The sequence below is a fragment of the Colias eurytheme genome, chromosome 11 (genome assembly GCF_061535395.1).
Source record: "Colias eurytheme isolate Ceu_HAF_F1 chromosome 11, ilColEury1 Martin Lab GWU primary, whole genome shotgun sequence".
Classification (NCBI taxonomy): Eukaryota; Metazoa; Arthropoda; class Insecta; order Lepidoptera; family Pieridae; genus Colias; species Colias eurytheme.
This window is the reverse complement of record NC_142990.1, coordinates 3,411,415-3,425,416: the sequence shown is the minus strand read 5'-3', so window position 1 is coordinate 3,425,416 and position 14,002 is coordinate 3,411,415. Positions and strand designations below refer to the sequence as shown.

The following is a 14,002-nucleotide window of genomic DNA, read 5'->3' as shown; positions in this document are numbered from 1 at the left end:
CTTTCTCATAATCCACAAAAGCAATGCACAGGGGCTGATTGTACTCTTCTGTTTTCTGTACAATCTGCCTCACTGTGTAGATGTGGTCTATGGTACTGAATCCACTGCGAAACCCGGCCTGCTCCGGAGATTGAAACTCATCGAGTCTTCGTGCGAGACGGTTGGTGATGACCCTTGAGAACAATTTATAGGTGTGGCTCAAAAGTGATATGGGCCTGTAGTTCTTTAAGAGGGTTTTGTCCCCCTTTTTAAAGAACAGCACCACGACACTTTCGCTCCAGGCCTTCGGAGTTCTCCCAGTGAAGAGGACAGAATTAAACAGGTCTCTTAGTTGTTTTAGGACAGGAGCTCCACCTGCCTTTACAAGCTCCGTAGTTACTCCGTCATCTCCAGGGGCTTTTCCGTTTTTAAGTTGCCTCAGGGCCAACTCCAATTCGTCTAGGCTGATTTCGGGAAGCTCATCGGTGTAATGGCGAGTTAAGGTAGCTCTGGGGTCTTTATTGGATGGTACTGGCTTAGGTTTGTGCGAAGTGTACAAGCGGCTGTAAAAGTCTTCAACCTCCGCGAGAATCTCCGGCCTCGATGTCAAGACGCTCCCCGTAGATGTTGTCAGCTTTGTCAGTGAAGATCTATCTAGGTTTTGCGCGAACACTTTCGATCCGCGATTTTGCTCAATTGCTTTTTCAACTGCAAGAGTATTATAGGATCTAAGGTCGCGCCGAACCATCGTGGATATCCTTTTGTTTAATAGCCTTTGGGCTGGCAAAGCTGATTGTGGGTTATCGCGTCGCTCGTCCATCAAAGCCAGGGTCCCCCGCGAAAGTTTAGACCTTTTACCGGTGGATTTTATTTTGAACAGCCCTTTACCTTCATCCACACCTACATCAACAACTCATTGATATTCCTGAGAATATCAATGAGTTGTTGGAGTTTTTGATCAACGTCATTTGTGGGTTCTAAGGAGGCGAATCTATTGTGTAATTTTAACTGAAAAGTTTCAGATTCAACAACGGTTTGAAGTGGACTGGGCCGGAGTATTGACCTTATCAATCGGTTTCGTTCTAACTTGCAATTGATATTCAGAGTGCCTCTAAGATACCGGTGATCACTGCCCGTATTAAACCTTGTGATCACTGAGACATCTCTGAATATGCGTTTTTTGTCCGTAATGATAAAGTCAATCTCGTTACGGGTCCTACCATCGGGGCTTTGCTAGGTCCACTTCCTTTGGGGCTGTTTCTTGAAGAAAGAGTTCATCAAATACAGTCCCTCTTTTTCGAGGAAGTTGACCAGCATATGACCCCTCTGGTTTCTGACTCCAAAACCGTGCGGTCCTATCGCCGATTCGCTGCAACTTTGCGTTCCCACTTTAGCGTTGAAGTCCCCCATCACAACATTGTAGTGTGCCTTTTTGGTGTAATGTAAGGCTTTAGATATATCTTCGTATATTTTTTCTACATCTTCGTCAGAGTGTGCCGAAGTTGGTGCGTAAACCTGGATCACCTTGAGGCTATACCTCTTAGAGATCTTAAGTATGAGGTACGCAACCCTGGGCGACACACTTGCGACTTCTACAATGTTGGAACAGAGGACTTTGTTGACCAGAAACCCAACACCACCTTCAGAAAGGCGGTCTCCTTCTCTAAAGTACATGATATGTCCCGATTCAAGAGTTATGGTGTCCTCTCCCTCCCTTCGGACTTCGCATAACCCAAGAATATGCCACTTTATATTACTTAACTCCTCTTCGAGCTGCACAAGGTGTTCATCGAGCCGTAGCGTGCGTCCGTTATACGTTGCAAGGGTCAGTTGGATTTGGCGGCCTACCGTAACCCGGGGATTCTTCGCACCCCCTGTTCTACCGTTACCACGACCGCCGCCGTAGCCGGGAATAGTAGAACTACCGGGAACTGGGGGCCGTGGTTGGGAATAGCTTGCCATAATTGGTAAATGCCCATAGTCGCCACGCTGGGCATGCGGGTTGGCGACCGCAGTGCATAACATTTCGAAACAGCAATGCTGCTGCCCATTGCTGTCCTGTTAGATTTTGTTATGCTGATTTGGATGGTTATACCGCCATCAGTCGGTCGTCAGAGCCTCGTCCGTTGTTCAACAGGATGCACCGCGGGAAGGTGAGGTTGACTATTGGAGCACTGAGGTGTTATTGTGCTCCCTTACATCCCCTTTTTCCAATCCCCAACAAATTTTAGAAAGAGAATTTATCCTTAACTTAATCCTATTGTCTCGACTCCAACACTTTGTTGGACACTTTTGCGCCACCTTGATTAACACACCAATTGTCGTACGTTTGACGTAGGTAGGTACATTAAATTACGAAAATGTAAATTAATTATTTATAAATACTATTATATAATATATACAGTAATATAATAATAGGTCTATGAAGTTTAATACCATGATAATACTACTATTTAACACTTATGTCTAAGATAAATAGCAGCAAATATAATAAATTACAGTTAAATCAACCTATCTCAAAAACTATAAGAGATACTTTGATCAAACCAAAAATCGTTGAAAGAGTTAATTAGCATGCATCACCTCTATTTTTTTTAGAATTTTATACCCCGTAGTTATAAAAATAGAGGGGGGGGACATACTTTTTACGACTTTGAGAGCTGATATCTCAAAAACCGTTCACTTTAAGAAAAATGTTTTTTAGAAAACTTTATATCATTTTAAAAGACCTTTCCATTGATACCCCACACGGGTATGTACATCGAAAAAAAAAATTTCATCCCTCAGTTACATGTATGGGGGGCCCCACCCCCAATTCTTTTTTTTACTATTTAGTGTCATATTTTTGTAGCGGTTCATACAACACATATTCCCATCAAATTTCATCACTGTAGTACTTATAGTTTCCGAGTAAATCGGCTGTGACAGACGGACAGACGGACAGACGGACAGACGGACATGACGAAACTATAAGGGTTCCGTTTTTGCCATTTTGGCTACGGAACCCTAAAAATTAGCTTAAACGAACATAAGAAATAAATAAAATTTATTCCCTAAACAATTAATTCAATAGGTCCATTATTTAGGAACAGAACCCTCTCTAATTTACGTATTCAAACAAAGATAGTAGGCAGGTTCCACGTATTGTTTGATTTAGTATAGGGGTATTAGTTTTCTTGGAGTAAATGCTATCAGATTTATAGCAGGCGTCGTGTTAGGTTCAATCACAGTGAGATGAACGTTAATCTCTGTGACCCGCTAGCCGGTGATAGGGGATCGTGAGAAATCTATAATCTATACGATCTGGTTTCTTCTGGATACTTCCATTCGATTCCTTTATAACCGACTTCTTAAAAGTCATAATATTACGTATACGAACATGCACTTCAATTTGATAATTATGGGTAAGTAATGTATTACATATTTATCCCTTTAAATATAGGATAAGTGTTATTTCAATAATCTTATATATAAAAATGAATCGCAAAATGTGTTGGTAAGCGCATAACTCGAGAACGGCTGAACCGATTTCGATAATTCTTTTTTTATTATATTCCTTGAAGTAGGAGGATGGTTTTTATGTAGAGAAAACGAAAATATGTACCACGGGCGAAGCCGGGGCGGACCGCTAGTAATGTAATAATATTGAGGTGGCTTTTAATATTTTGTAATTAATAGAGTGGTGTTACCTATTTCGGTGGTGGCCTGTGGTGGTGGCTATGTTATCTCGGTTAAGATGTGGATTCTTTTCTATAGAAATATTGTATTGTCAAAACGTAGACCAACTTATACACAAACTAGGTACTTTAGAAGAATGAGAATATTTTGACGATAGGTAGGTCAATTATAGATTATTTTTAGCAGATACGTACACGAGCAGCAGTACCTAACTATTTTGTTCTCTGTTACGTTTTTAAGCCTACGTGTTATGTAATAGAGTACCTACATAACTATAGAAAGAAGGGAAAATGAAAAGTCAGTACATAAAGTTTGTAATTATTTTAAATTTATATTATATCACATACATTCTGACAAGCAATATACTAAAAATAATCTAAATGTTGTTGCATCATCATCGGACTTCCATAGTCAGGGGGTAGCCATCTTTGTCCTTCATAACTAAATTAAATTGGTTGTTAATATTCGGTACTGGTCCCAATTCTTGTTCACCGATCACTTTGTATCGTCGTAGAACTGCTATGAGCGCCAACTTTACTGACATCATGGCGTATTGGTAACCTGGAGAAATAAAAATTGCAATTACTTCAAAAATCTTAAATCTATGTTCAAACATGTGTTGTTTCAGTTATATTTGTTTTAGAAGCGATTGCGAATGCATTGTTGTATTAAAAATATTCAATAATTAATCTAACCAGTCATTTGTAGAGGTGTCGTTCAATCTAACCCGAGATAAATAAAATATAGCTTATGTTACTCCGTTAAGATGTAGTAGTTTTCTAATAGTGTGTAGCAGTTATCTAGTTGTTTATAGGTCGGTTTAATAGTTTTTAAGTATTCAAAGAAGAATCTCTTTCTAAAATTAGTATAGAATCTCCTCACCAACGCAATTCCGTGGGCCTGAGCTAAACGCCAGGAAAGGTCCAGTCTTGTTCTCTGGGAGGAATCGATCAGGGTTGAAGCAGTCAGCGTCTGGTCCCCAAGCTTCCTTGTCGCGGCCGACTCCCCAAATCGGCATTATGACACCGGTGTCTGCTGGAAGGGTTACTCCTGAAGCTGTTAAAAGAAATTCATTATTATTAGAAATACACAAAATTGTTTCATATCTTTTGCTCAAAGAAAATGACTCATCACGGTTACTCATTTAAACAGTTCTATAACGCTATTTTTTTGCTATAACATAATAGTTCTCATATAGTTCTTCATGATTTTTATGTATAACTGAATTTAAATTTATGTCAGAAGTGAGCATTATTTCCAAATTTTCCATAAATCTGTTGTGTGACTGTTAATATTGTAAACATTGCAGTTCAAGGTTTGCTTCACTACTTACGCAATTTCGTTTCCTCAGTAGTTTGTCTCACTAATAACGGCGCTGGTGGATATAGCCTCATTGATTCTCTGACTACTCTTTCCAAATATTTAACCTCTTTTAGGTCATCCTTTCTTACACTACGACCAGTATCTCCTAACACTTCCTTTAACCTGATGATGATACATAATATTGGTTAAAACTATTTCATTTATTGTGTTGTATTGTTGATGATATTCGCGTTTTTGGTTTTAAACATAAGCATGTAATTAACTAGTTCTTCGGTTGAATGAGTCAAAAATATGAGCAAGTAAATAACCATAATATGAAAAATGAATATTAAATACCGTCACAAACATTCCATTAAACCTGCCTTCACCTATTTCAAACAAGTAAGTGTCTCGTATATTTTTATGGACATATCTTTGGATAGCTTTGAAATGGGTACTGAAGTTTTTAATAGCTAAAGTTTTACAGTTGTATCATTAAATCTTTATTCACTTACTCTTCATAAACTTTCTCTTGTACTTTGGGATATTTTGCGAGTAACGTTAATGTATTGCAAATGACAATTGATGAAGTGTCTGATCCAGCGAATAATAGCGTAAGTACTTCTTCTCTTAGTTCTACATTGTTAAGCCCAGTATTGTTTTTCGATAAAATTATCAAATGTTCTAGGAAGCATCTCACTTTTTGACCTTGACCTAAAATTAATATCATCAATCAAATTATGAGGAAAATTTTATTAAAACGTGATGCTATTTTTATATTCCAGAAGACGGAGATTTTTCATCATTCTCAGATGAACGTTTAGGACCTTTCTTAACGAGACATATTAATTATGACTAAAAAGTAATTGACCCATAGTTTTCATTAGTTTCAATTAGTTTAGTTTTTTTCGATACACGTAACTTGAAAGAACTTACCAAAAACAGTTTCATAATTATCCAAGTTTATTTCTACATTATCGAGTTCTTTTCTCTTCTTTCTAATAATCTGTAAAAATACATTATTTCAGAAACAAACGACTAGTAAGCTCCTTAAAAGCTTGGGACGCTAGTTCTATAGTAACACGCGCTAAATAGTGTTATGATGTATAAATAGTGTTACATGCTCGAAAAAATAAATAAATTGCAATTTTCCCACAAGCTCTACATACTTCAGATGAAGTACTCAAATTCATTCAAATGTGGCCTTAAAATATTTTTTTCCTAATTTACAGTTATAATATTTTTATTCATAAATCTTTTTATGTACCTTATACTCTATAGTTACTTAATCTATCTATATGTATATTGTATACTCACATCATCAGTTAAGTCATATACAATTTTCAAAGCATCGGCGAACTGGGTGGATCGAGGTGAAAACCTATACAACCAGTCTGGCCACAACCAAGCCCGAAACAGCCTGTCTGTAGTCATCGTCATTAGATCCGCTGTAGCCTTCATGAAAGCGTTATTTGGATTCCGCAGATAGTTTATTCGGATGCCGAGAGCTGTCTCTGTGGAAATAGCGAAAGGTAAAGTACTATAAGATAAATGAAAAAGACGCGATGAGGATGATCCGGAAATCAAAGCGGTACCTTGTGAACTCCTGGAATAGGGTCTAAAATCTAAATGAATGATACTATGAATTACAAAAAGAATATTAGGTATATATTTTAGTCGTCAACTCAATATATACGTAAACTAAACTAAGTACTGCAAAATCATAAACAGAAACAAAAAAATGAAAAATTGACTATAGTCTCGTTAGTAAATAGGTTAAAATATTTAAGCACGCTTTATAACAATAGGTACTTAGTTTAGATAAAAATTGTAAAACCAACATGCAGGTTGAGGTGTACAATTTAAAAAGTTTGAGCTCAATTAACAAATCATATTTACCGCAAACAGAATCCAGAGTGTAGGAGCAAACAAATGGCCAAGCTAGAAACGGTCCGTTCCCAACCGCTTTTTGTTCATACAATTGATTCGCTAGCTCCTCACTCTGTTTTATGAGGATATCCATAAAACTGTTAATTATCTTTGGCGTAAATACTGTTATCAATACTTTTCTACGTCGCGTCCATATTGACACTGAAAGAAAGCGTAAAAATTAACTATAATATTTATGTTTCAAATACATATATCCTATATTAAGTCAGTAGTTTATATTTATTTCTTTTTATTTTTTAAATTTAAAATATATTCTATTCACTTTAAAAAATACACTAAAATAATTACCTGGTGCAAAAATTCCGGCATTACCGATCACGTATCTTAAAAATTTCGATATGTTCGCTTTTTCTAAGCAATTTTTTAGTATATACTCCACATCGTTCACATTTGTTGCAACTGAAAATTTTAATTTTACTCTGTCATAATATTTAACATTTATATTTTTACGCGTATTTATTTATTCAATTTTTTTTATTTCTTAACTTACCTACATAAAGCAGTGGACCTACCCAGATTTTGGATAAGCCTCCAATCTTTTGGGTAGAATATGACACGTTCTTGATTTGATCCGTGATAGCTAAAAACAAAAATATAATTTTATGTGGTACTTAATTAAAAAAAAATTATGGCGTAGCTTATAAGTGGTAAAAGTGCGTGTCGGTATCATCTAAGCAAATTATTGGTTATTTTGGTCTTCAATATTTTTAAAGAGATCAATCAATATACCTGTATAAATGAATAAGATTATCATAATTTATTGAAATTAATCAAAATTAATAAAAAACCCACGGAAAGGGCAGAATATTTATATAAATTTGAATAATATTTTCATACATTTACAATTATTAATAACCAGTTTAGACAAAAATATCTTTGATCTTGATGTGTTGTTTTTGTTATGAATATAATATCGTCGACCTTAAAACTTGATTGACGAAACGGACACCATAAGTTCTTTTATATTTTTGACTTACTTAATAATTATGATTAAAATCGCACATGGTTAATTTTTTATTTATTTCTATCGTCCAAAAACAAACGAACACAAATACCCATATTAAATGTATTATGCCTATGGGGCAAATGCATTATGTAAGTATCCTTTTCAACGATAATTTTTTTTCACAGACAAGTAGATGATCAGGGTCCTGTGTCCTGCTAGATTAGGCCTTTTTTTGGTTTGTCTCCATCGGGAAACGAACCTTGGGTTCCACGCTTTCGCTTTAACCACTGTGCCATAATAACTATTCGTGAAATACCATAATAACTATCACTCTTTAAAAATCCTTTGAAATAAAAAATGGCTATATTTAACTGATAATTAAATTAAAATTAAATATTACTTTTATCTCTTTGGTCCAGAATATAGAATAAAACGAAATCAACTAAGGCATTTCTCGTTTTATATTTCGTAAAATTAGAACAACAAAAAAATACATAAATAGAGCAATCACGAAAGGCTCTAGAAATGAGTACTTACTATCTTTAAGGTTGTACACAAAATTAAATGACTGGAAATCTGCAACATCCGCAGGCACCGCTGGTATGCGATCAGCTAGCTTGTACAGCCGGCGTCTCCTGTACCTATACAACATGTACCACAACACTACTACCGTCCCTATAAGTAATAAATTCATCTTGACTACACTACACTAAGGCTTCCTGACAAATGACATGAAAAGACGGACCACTTCGTATTTATACGAATTATTTTTCTTTAAGAACATTTTTTTGTAGCCTCAAAGTTGGTTCAACGTTTTACGTTCACATAGGGTATAAACGAACCGAGGAAATTGTTGATATTATGTATTATTTTGGAATAAATCCATTTATAACCATCACTGTTTTGATATCTTTAAAGCTCATAAAAATACTTGATGCCATATAATATGTATTATAATAATAGTCAAAATAGTTAAACAGTTTATGGTTCTTAAATGTTTTTCAATCACGACTTTATAATTTAAGGGGAAAATTTAATTATACTTGTAAATATTTATGTTTTTAAAAATAACAGTAAACATATTAATTATTAAATGGTAAGTTTGGTCACGAAACAAAAAAGTCATTTTACATATTTATACAAATAGTGATATAGAAAGGTAGTTACTTTCATTGTTTTGAAACTGTTTATATAGGGGCTGTATTATGATCCCGTTTTTTCCAGACAGTTTAAGCCGTCAACTCTATGAAATGTAGACCGTACTTAACATAAAATTATGCATTAATTAATTGATTCCATCATTATAAATTTATAAAGAATAGAAAAAATTCGATCACGAGGCGGGACTCGAACCCGCATCCTTTCGCGCCATTCCGGGGCGGATGCCTGACCAACTCAGCCACTCGTGACCCGCCAGAGCAATCGAATTTATTCTATTCTTTCAGTTTTATGTGTCTGTAGGGACACACCGCGATTCCATCATTGCCAAAAAGGATGAGTTGAAGGTTCTCCTATAAATAACTAACTTACCATGCGATGTGAAACTCGATAAAAATGTAGAGAGCAATAATAGCGAGATTAAACTCTATACAGATAATCTCAAAACCACCACTGCTGTAAAAAAGAAATTTATTCGCGATGATACTTTCTGTAAAGTACCTACCCAAATTATCTACAAATCATTTGGTTATCAATTTAATAACAAGAAATCAAAGAAGAAGTTTCAATCGTATTTCCCCCTTAACAAAGTTTAAATGGCATTAATAACTAAACATAAGCAAGAATCGATTTTCAATGCAGCGCTAATTATTCTTAATTGAAATCCTTTCTCCCCTATGTATCTGTTTACTGAACAACCCGGGGGTCTCGTTAATCAAGTTGATCTAACTAATGTCGTACCAATTGAATTAGTGTGCAAGGTCGTAGGAACGTAATCACCTGTTAAACAACCAGCCAACTGAAGGTCCGTTTCGAACTAATTTTGCGCCCAATTTATTTCACGTTAGGGGATCGATGTATTTAGTTCAGCCAGGTTGTAATGATAGGTACATTAAGATATACGTTAGTTTCACTTTAAATCAAAGTAGGTTAGGTCCATAAATAAAAAATGCATCACAATATTTTTGATAACTTTATTAAGTAGGTACTTAATTACATTATAGGTATTGTATAGGTCGCACGTACAGAAAGTTGACCGTACGTCAAACTGGAATCTTGATTATTGTTTTTTTATGTAATTTATGTTAACAACATAATGGTTATATTGATTGTGCAAAGTACATAAAAAATATATAAAAGTCGTTTTACAGTATTGAAGAATAAATGATAAATATAGAGTTTTAAAAATAATTACCCAGTCAATAAAAGGCTTTTAACACCTACTTGAAACTATTGCAGACGCTACAAAGGGCTTTTTAATTGACTTTCTTTTTAATTTCCATAATTTTACCGTACTTTTGTTTCCGAATAGCCAAAAAAATATCGAAAAGGCACAGTGATATATTGTTACAATTGAAGCAATGAAATATAAGGTTGTGTAAAAGTGGTTTCTTCGTATAATGTACATAATATTATGAATATCTACAATTACTTGTTGAAAACAGAAACTGAATAAAAGTATCACCATGACTGTGATAATGCGTAGGTTTTTATCGGTATTCTTGACTTTCCTTTTTAAAATTGCCCTCAGCACCATCACGAGAAGTAAAGCGTTAGCTATTAGTAATGGCCATCTCATGATCACAAAGTATATTATTAAAAATATCACTAACTTCTTTAAATATAAAACGCATACACAGTGAAGTGAAATAACGACAATAAAGGGAAGAATCCAAACAACAAGAGCGACTTTTATTATGCTCGTACATCGTAAATTGAAGACTTTTACAAAACTGTCATACATCTGTTTAGTGAAGATAAACATCCAGATGGTCATTGTGGCTTCTGTATAAATTAAAATCATTAATTCACTATATTTCGGAAAATAAAAAGAAAACTCGCATATTTTCAGAACATCGTAACAATACCTGAGGAGCGTGTATATAAATCTCGATATCATAAACTGAATGAGCACTTGGTTCTTGTAATTCTTTCTCCATTGTGTGAACAAGTACGACGTGATTAATAGCAGCACTAGCGCGACTGTCGATAGACACATTCCCAGAGTTATAGCTACCACGCGATAAATGCTTTCGGGAGTCCAGGTATCAAACGGGACAATACCATATTCATAACATTCACAACTGCTGCACTGGTTTATCGATGTATTAGGGCGCATTTTTAACAGTTTTCTTTCATATTACGCTGTATGCCAACCTTTTTTCAATTATGGTCATTTAAATTGAAAGAACCCTGCAAGGTTTACTGTTTTAATTAAACATTTCCTGCTGAAGCGCAATAAAATTTGCATTTTCACTTAAGGGTTAATGCTGAAACTTCGATGAGCTTCTCTAAGCACTTTCTGGGTAGCTATGAGTAATAATTTCGAAGTTAATTCATCTGATATGTTTATCTTTAAGAGATAAGATAGCTCTTCAAAATTGAAAGAACCCTGCAAGGTTTACTGTTTTAATTAAACATTTCCTGCTGAAGCGCAATAAAATTTGCATTTTCACTTAAGGGTTAATGCTGAAACTTCGATGAGCTTCTCTAAGCACTTTCTGGGTAGCTATGAGTAATAATTTCGAAGTTAATTCATCTGATATGTTTATCTTTAAGAGATAAGATAGCTCTTCAAAATATTATTAACAGCTTTCCGATAAGGCTGCTCATTATTATATCATTAACCTTGTTTATTATTCTTAACAATTAACACGTGAGTGTACTCAAATTGTAGTTATTGATATATGAATCATGAAAAGTAGTAAATATCTATATTTTCCCTAAGTACTTACGTAATAAAATTGCTATATTAAAATAGTAATAAAATTGCTATAATAAAATAGACCAAACCAAGGACCAGACTATACAAAACAGTTGAAGAAGTATGAGCTACCAAAAAGTTTAGGCGTAAGTACTTGATACTCCATACATTAAATGACTGTCAATTGATCGTAAATACGATATTAGGTGTTTTATTAATATTGGTAGTCTGGTCAAATGAGGTCCTTCCTTAGAGGAAGTTTTTGAACAGCTTCTCTTTATGTAGAAATATGTATAAGGTACAAATGTGCAGCGTCATAGCCACGATACAATACTTAAAAAAATATTGCAAAACATTTGTAATCACTGATCAATTTACTAATGTTCAATGTTCATACTAAGTATATCGTAACTTTTTACACATACCTACATAAATCTCTATGTTATCATTTATCAGCTTACATAGGTGAAAAAATAAAACAGCATATAGGAAACAGAGAATTTATTTTCAGGTATAACATCACGACAGGTCGAAAATAAAATTCGTTCGAATGATAGGAAAATTCAATTATTTATAAAATTTCATACAAATAGTCAACAAGGATACACAGTTTCCCTATAAAGAGCACACAAAGAGTAACAACAATATTTTCGTTGGAATATAATAATAGCGTTATCTAAGAAAAAAGTAAATAACGTAGACAGAGAATCCAATAGACACCGGCAATGCGTGTCGCAGAAAGAGATAAAAAAGAATACGTCACAATATTTAGGGTTACCATGTGAGGGAAAAATTACCCCGCAATTTGTAAGATACAAATCTCTCAATATCATTATTCACATAACATAAGTGGATAATAATGAGATATCCACATTACATACTTACATGTTTATACTAATATTATAAAGAAAAAATGTTTGTAATTATGTATGTACATATGTATGTATGGTTTTCGGAGCGCAGCTAGTATATAATAAACATATTACTTTTAGATGGGTAATACATATTATGTATATACACATACCTATATATTATATAATCCATACTATATAATATTATAAATGCGAAAGTAACTCTGTCTGTCTGTCTGTTACTCAATCACGCCTAAACTACTAAAACAATTTGCATGAAATTTGGTATGTAGATATTTTGATACCTGAGAAAGGACATAGGCTACCTTTTATTGCGAAATATGTACCACGGGCGAAGCCGGGGTGGACCACTAGTATGTATAATATATATCATTATCATAATCCCATATAAAAATGTGTATGTAATGATAATGTAGATGAAAACTCGATTGTTCATTATTTTTTATAAAATAAAATAAAAAAATAAAAGAATGTTTATTTTCGTAAGTATTAACAGATACACACGTTAATTATATTGACCGACCCGCGAACGCGCAAAAAAAAACGAAATTTACTTAATAATAATTTATTGTAATAAAAAAATTACATTTAAATTATCTCTAACTTAATTAACTACGTCCCTCCGGTTCAATGTTGGAAGTTGGAACCAAGAGTGTCCATTGTCTTCGGCGGGGCAGCGTCGCGGTGGTGGTGATTGCCGTAATACTTTCTAACCTTCGGTTTTGGTTTCCAATCTGTTCATCCTGTAGCTACAATCCAAATTTGTCGTAAATTATCCGGTTCAGGAAAACTGGAACAAGCCATTGAATATTTCAGATATTTAATTAAATACACACTGCAGAATATATATTATTATTACCCATAATAGTGGGTAACAATTTGTAGAAAAGTTGGCAACACAAAATTTTTTAGGTTAAAATTTATAATTGTTATTTTTGTGGTTTTTAAACAATGTATTCAAGTCAACAGCACGTGATACACAATATATTAACACGCTGAAATATCATGAAGGCCTATAAACTGATAAAGAGTTGTATACTTACGAGTGAAAAGACAATCCAGGCATTTTCGTTCCACTATCACTTTAACACCCTTTAACGCTACACCGCACCATGGTATTATTTTATAAGGTATTAACAGTAAGTCTAAATCATTAAAAACCAAACATACCATGAATTACGTAACTTAGAACATGTAAAAACTATATTTTTAGGGAAGACGATAGTTAGCTGTCAAACTTTGTTTAGCAAAGTAGGTTTCTTTTCTTGAAAAAAGTGGCACGCTGGGTGAAACAAAAAATTTTATCGTTCTCTCTCATTTCTTTACACAACACCGGCATAAGTTGCTCTTTTTCTTGTGTGAATGCGACATAAACTATCAATTTGTCTATTGGTTTCTCTGTCTACGGTAAAT

At 34.2% G+C, this 14,002-nt stretch overlaps 1 protein-coding gene and 1 long non-coding RNA gene across 2 annotated transcripts; both read right to left on the bottom strand.

Annotated features, from left to right (window-relative positions):
* Positions 1-3,963: 3,963 nt before the first annotated feature.
* On the bottom strand, positions 3,964-8,570 carry LOC149904425 (cytochrome P450 4C1-like). The gene is made up of 10 exons (XM_090107334.1): positions 8,393-8,570; positions 7,400-7,489; positions 7,198-7,308; positions 6,859-7,050; positions 6,277-6,473; positions 5,896-5,965; positions 5,475-5,673; positions 4,991-5,142; positions 4,540-4,713; positions 3,964-4,218 (listed from the first exon to the last, which is right to left on the bottom strand). Exons 1-10 carry the CDS (start codon positions 8,547-8,549, stop codon positions 4,052-4,054), a joined length of 1,509 nt encoding a protein of 502 aa, XP_089963460.1. The 5' UTR covers positions 8,550-8,570; the 3' UTR covers positions 3,964-4,051.
* Positions 8,571-13,138: 4,568 nt separating this feature from the next.
* On the bottom strand, positions 13,139-13,999 carry LOC149904424 (uncharacterized). Its single transcript, XR_016457256.1, has 2 exons — positions 13,633-13,999; positions 13,139-13,379 (listed from the first exon to the last, which is right to left on the bottom strand). It is a non-coding gene; the product is annotated as an uncharacterized LOC149904424 (long non-coding RNA).
* Positions 14,000-14,002: the final 3 nt, after the last annotated feature.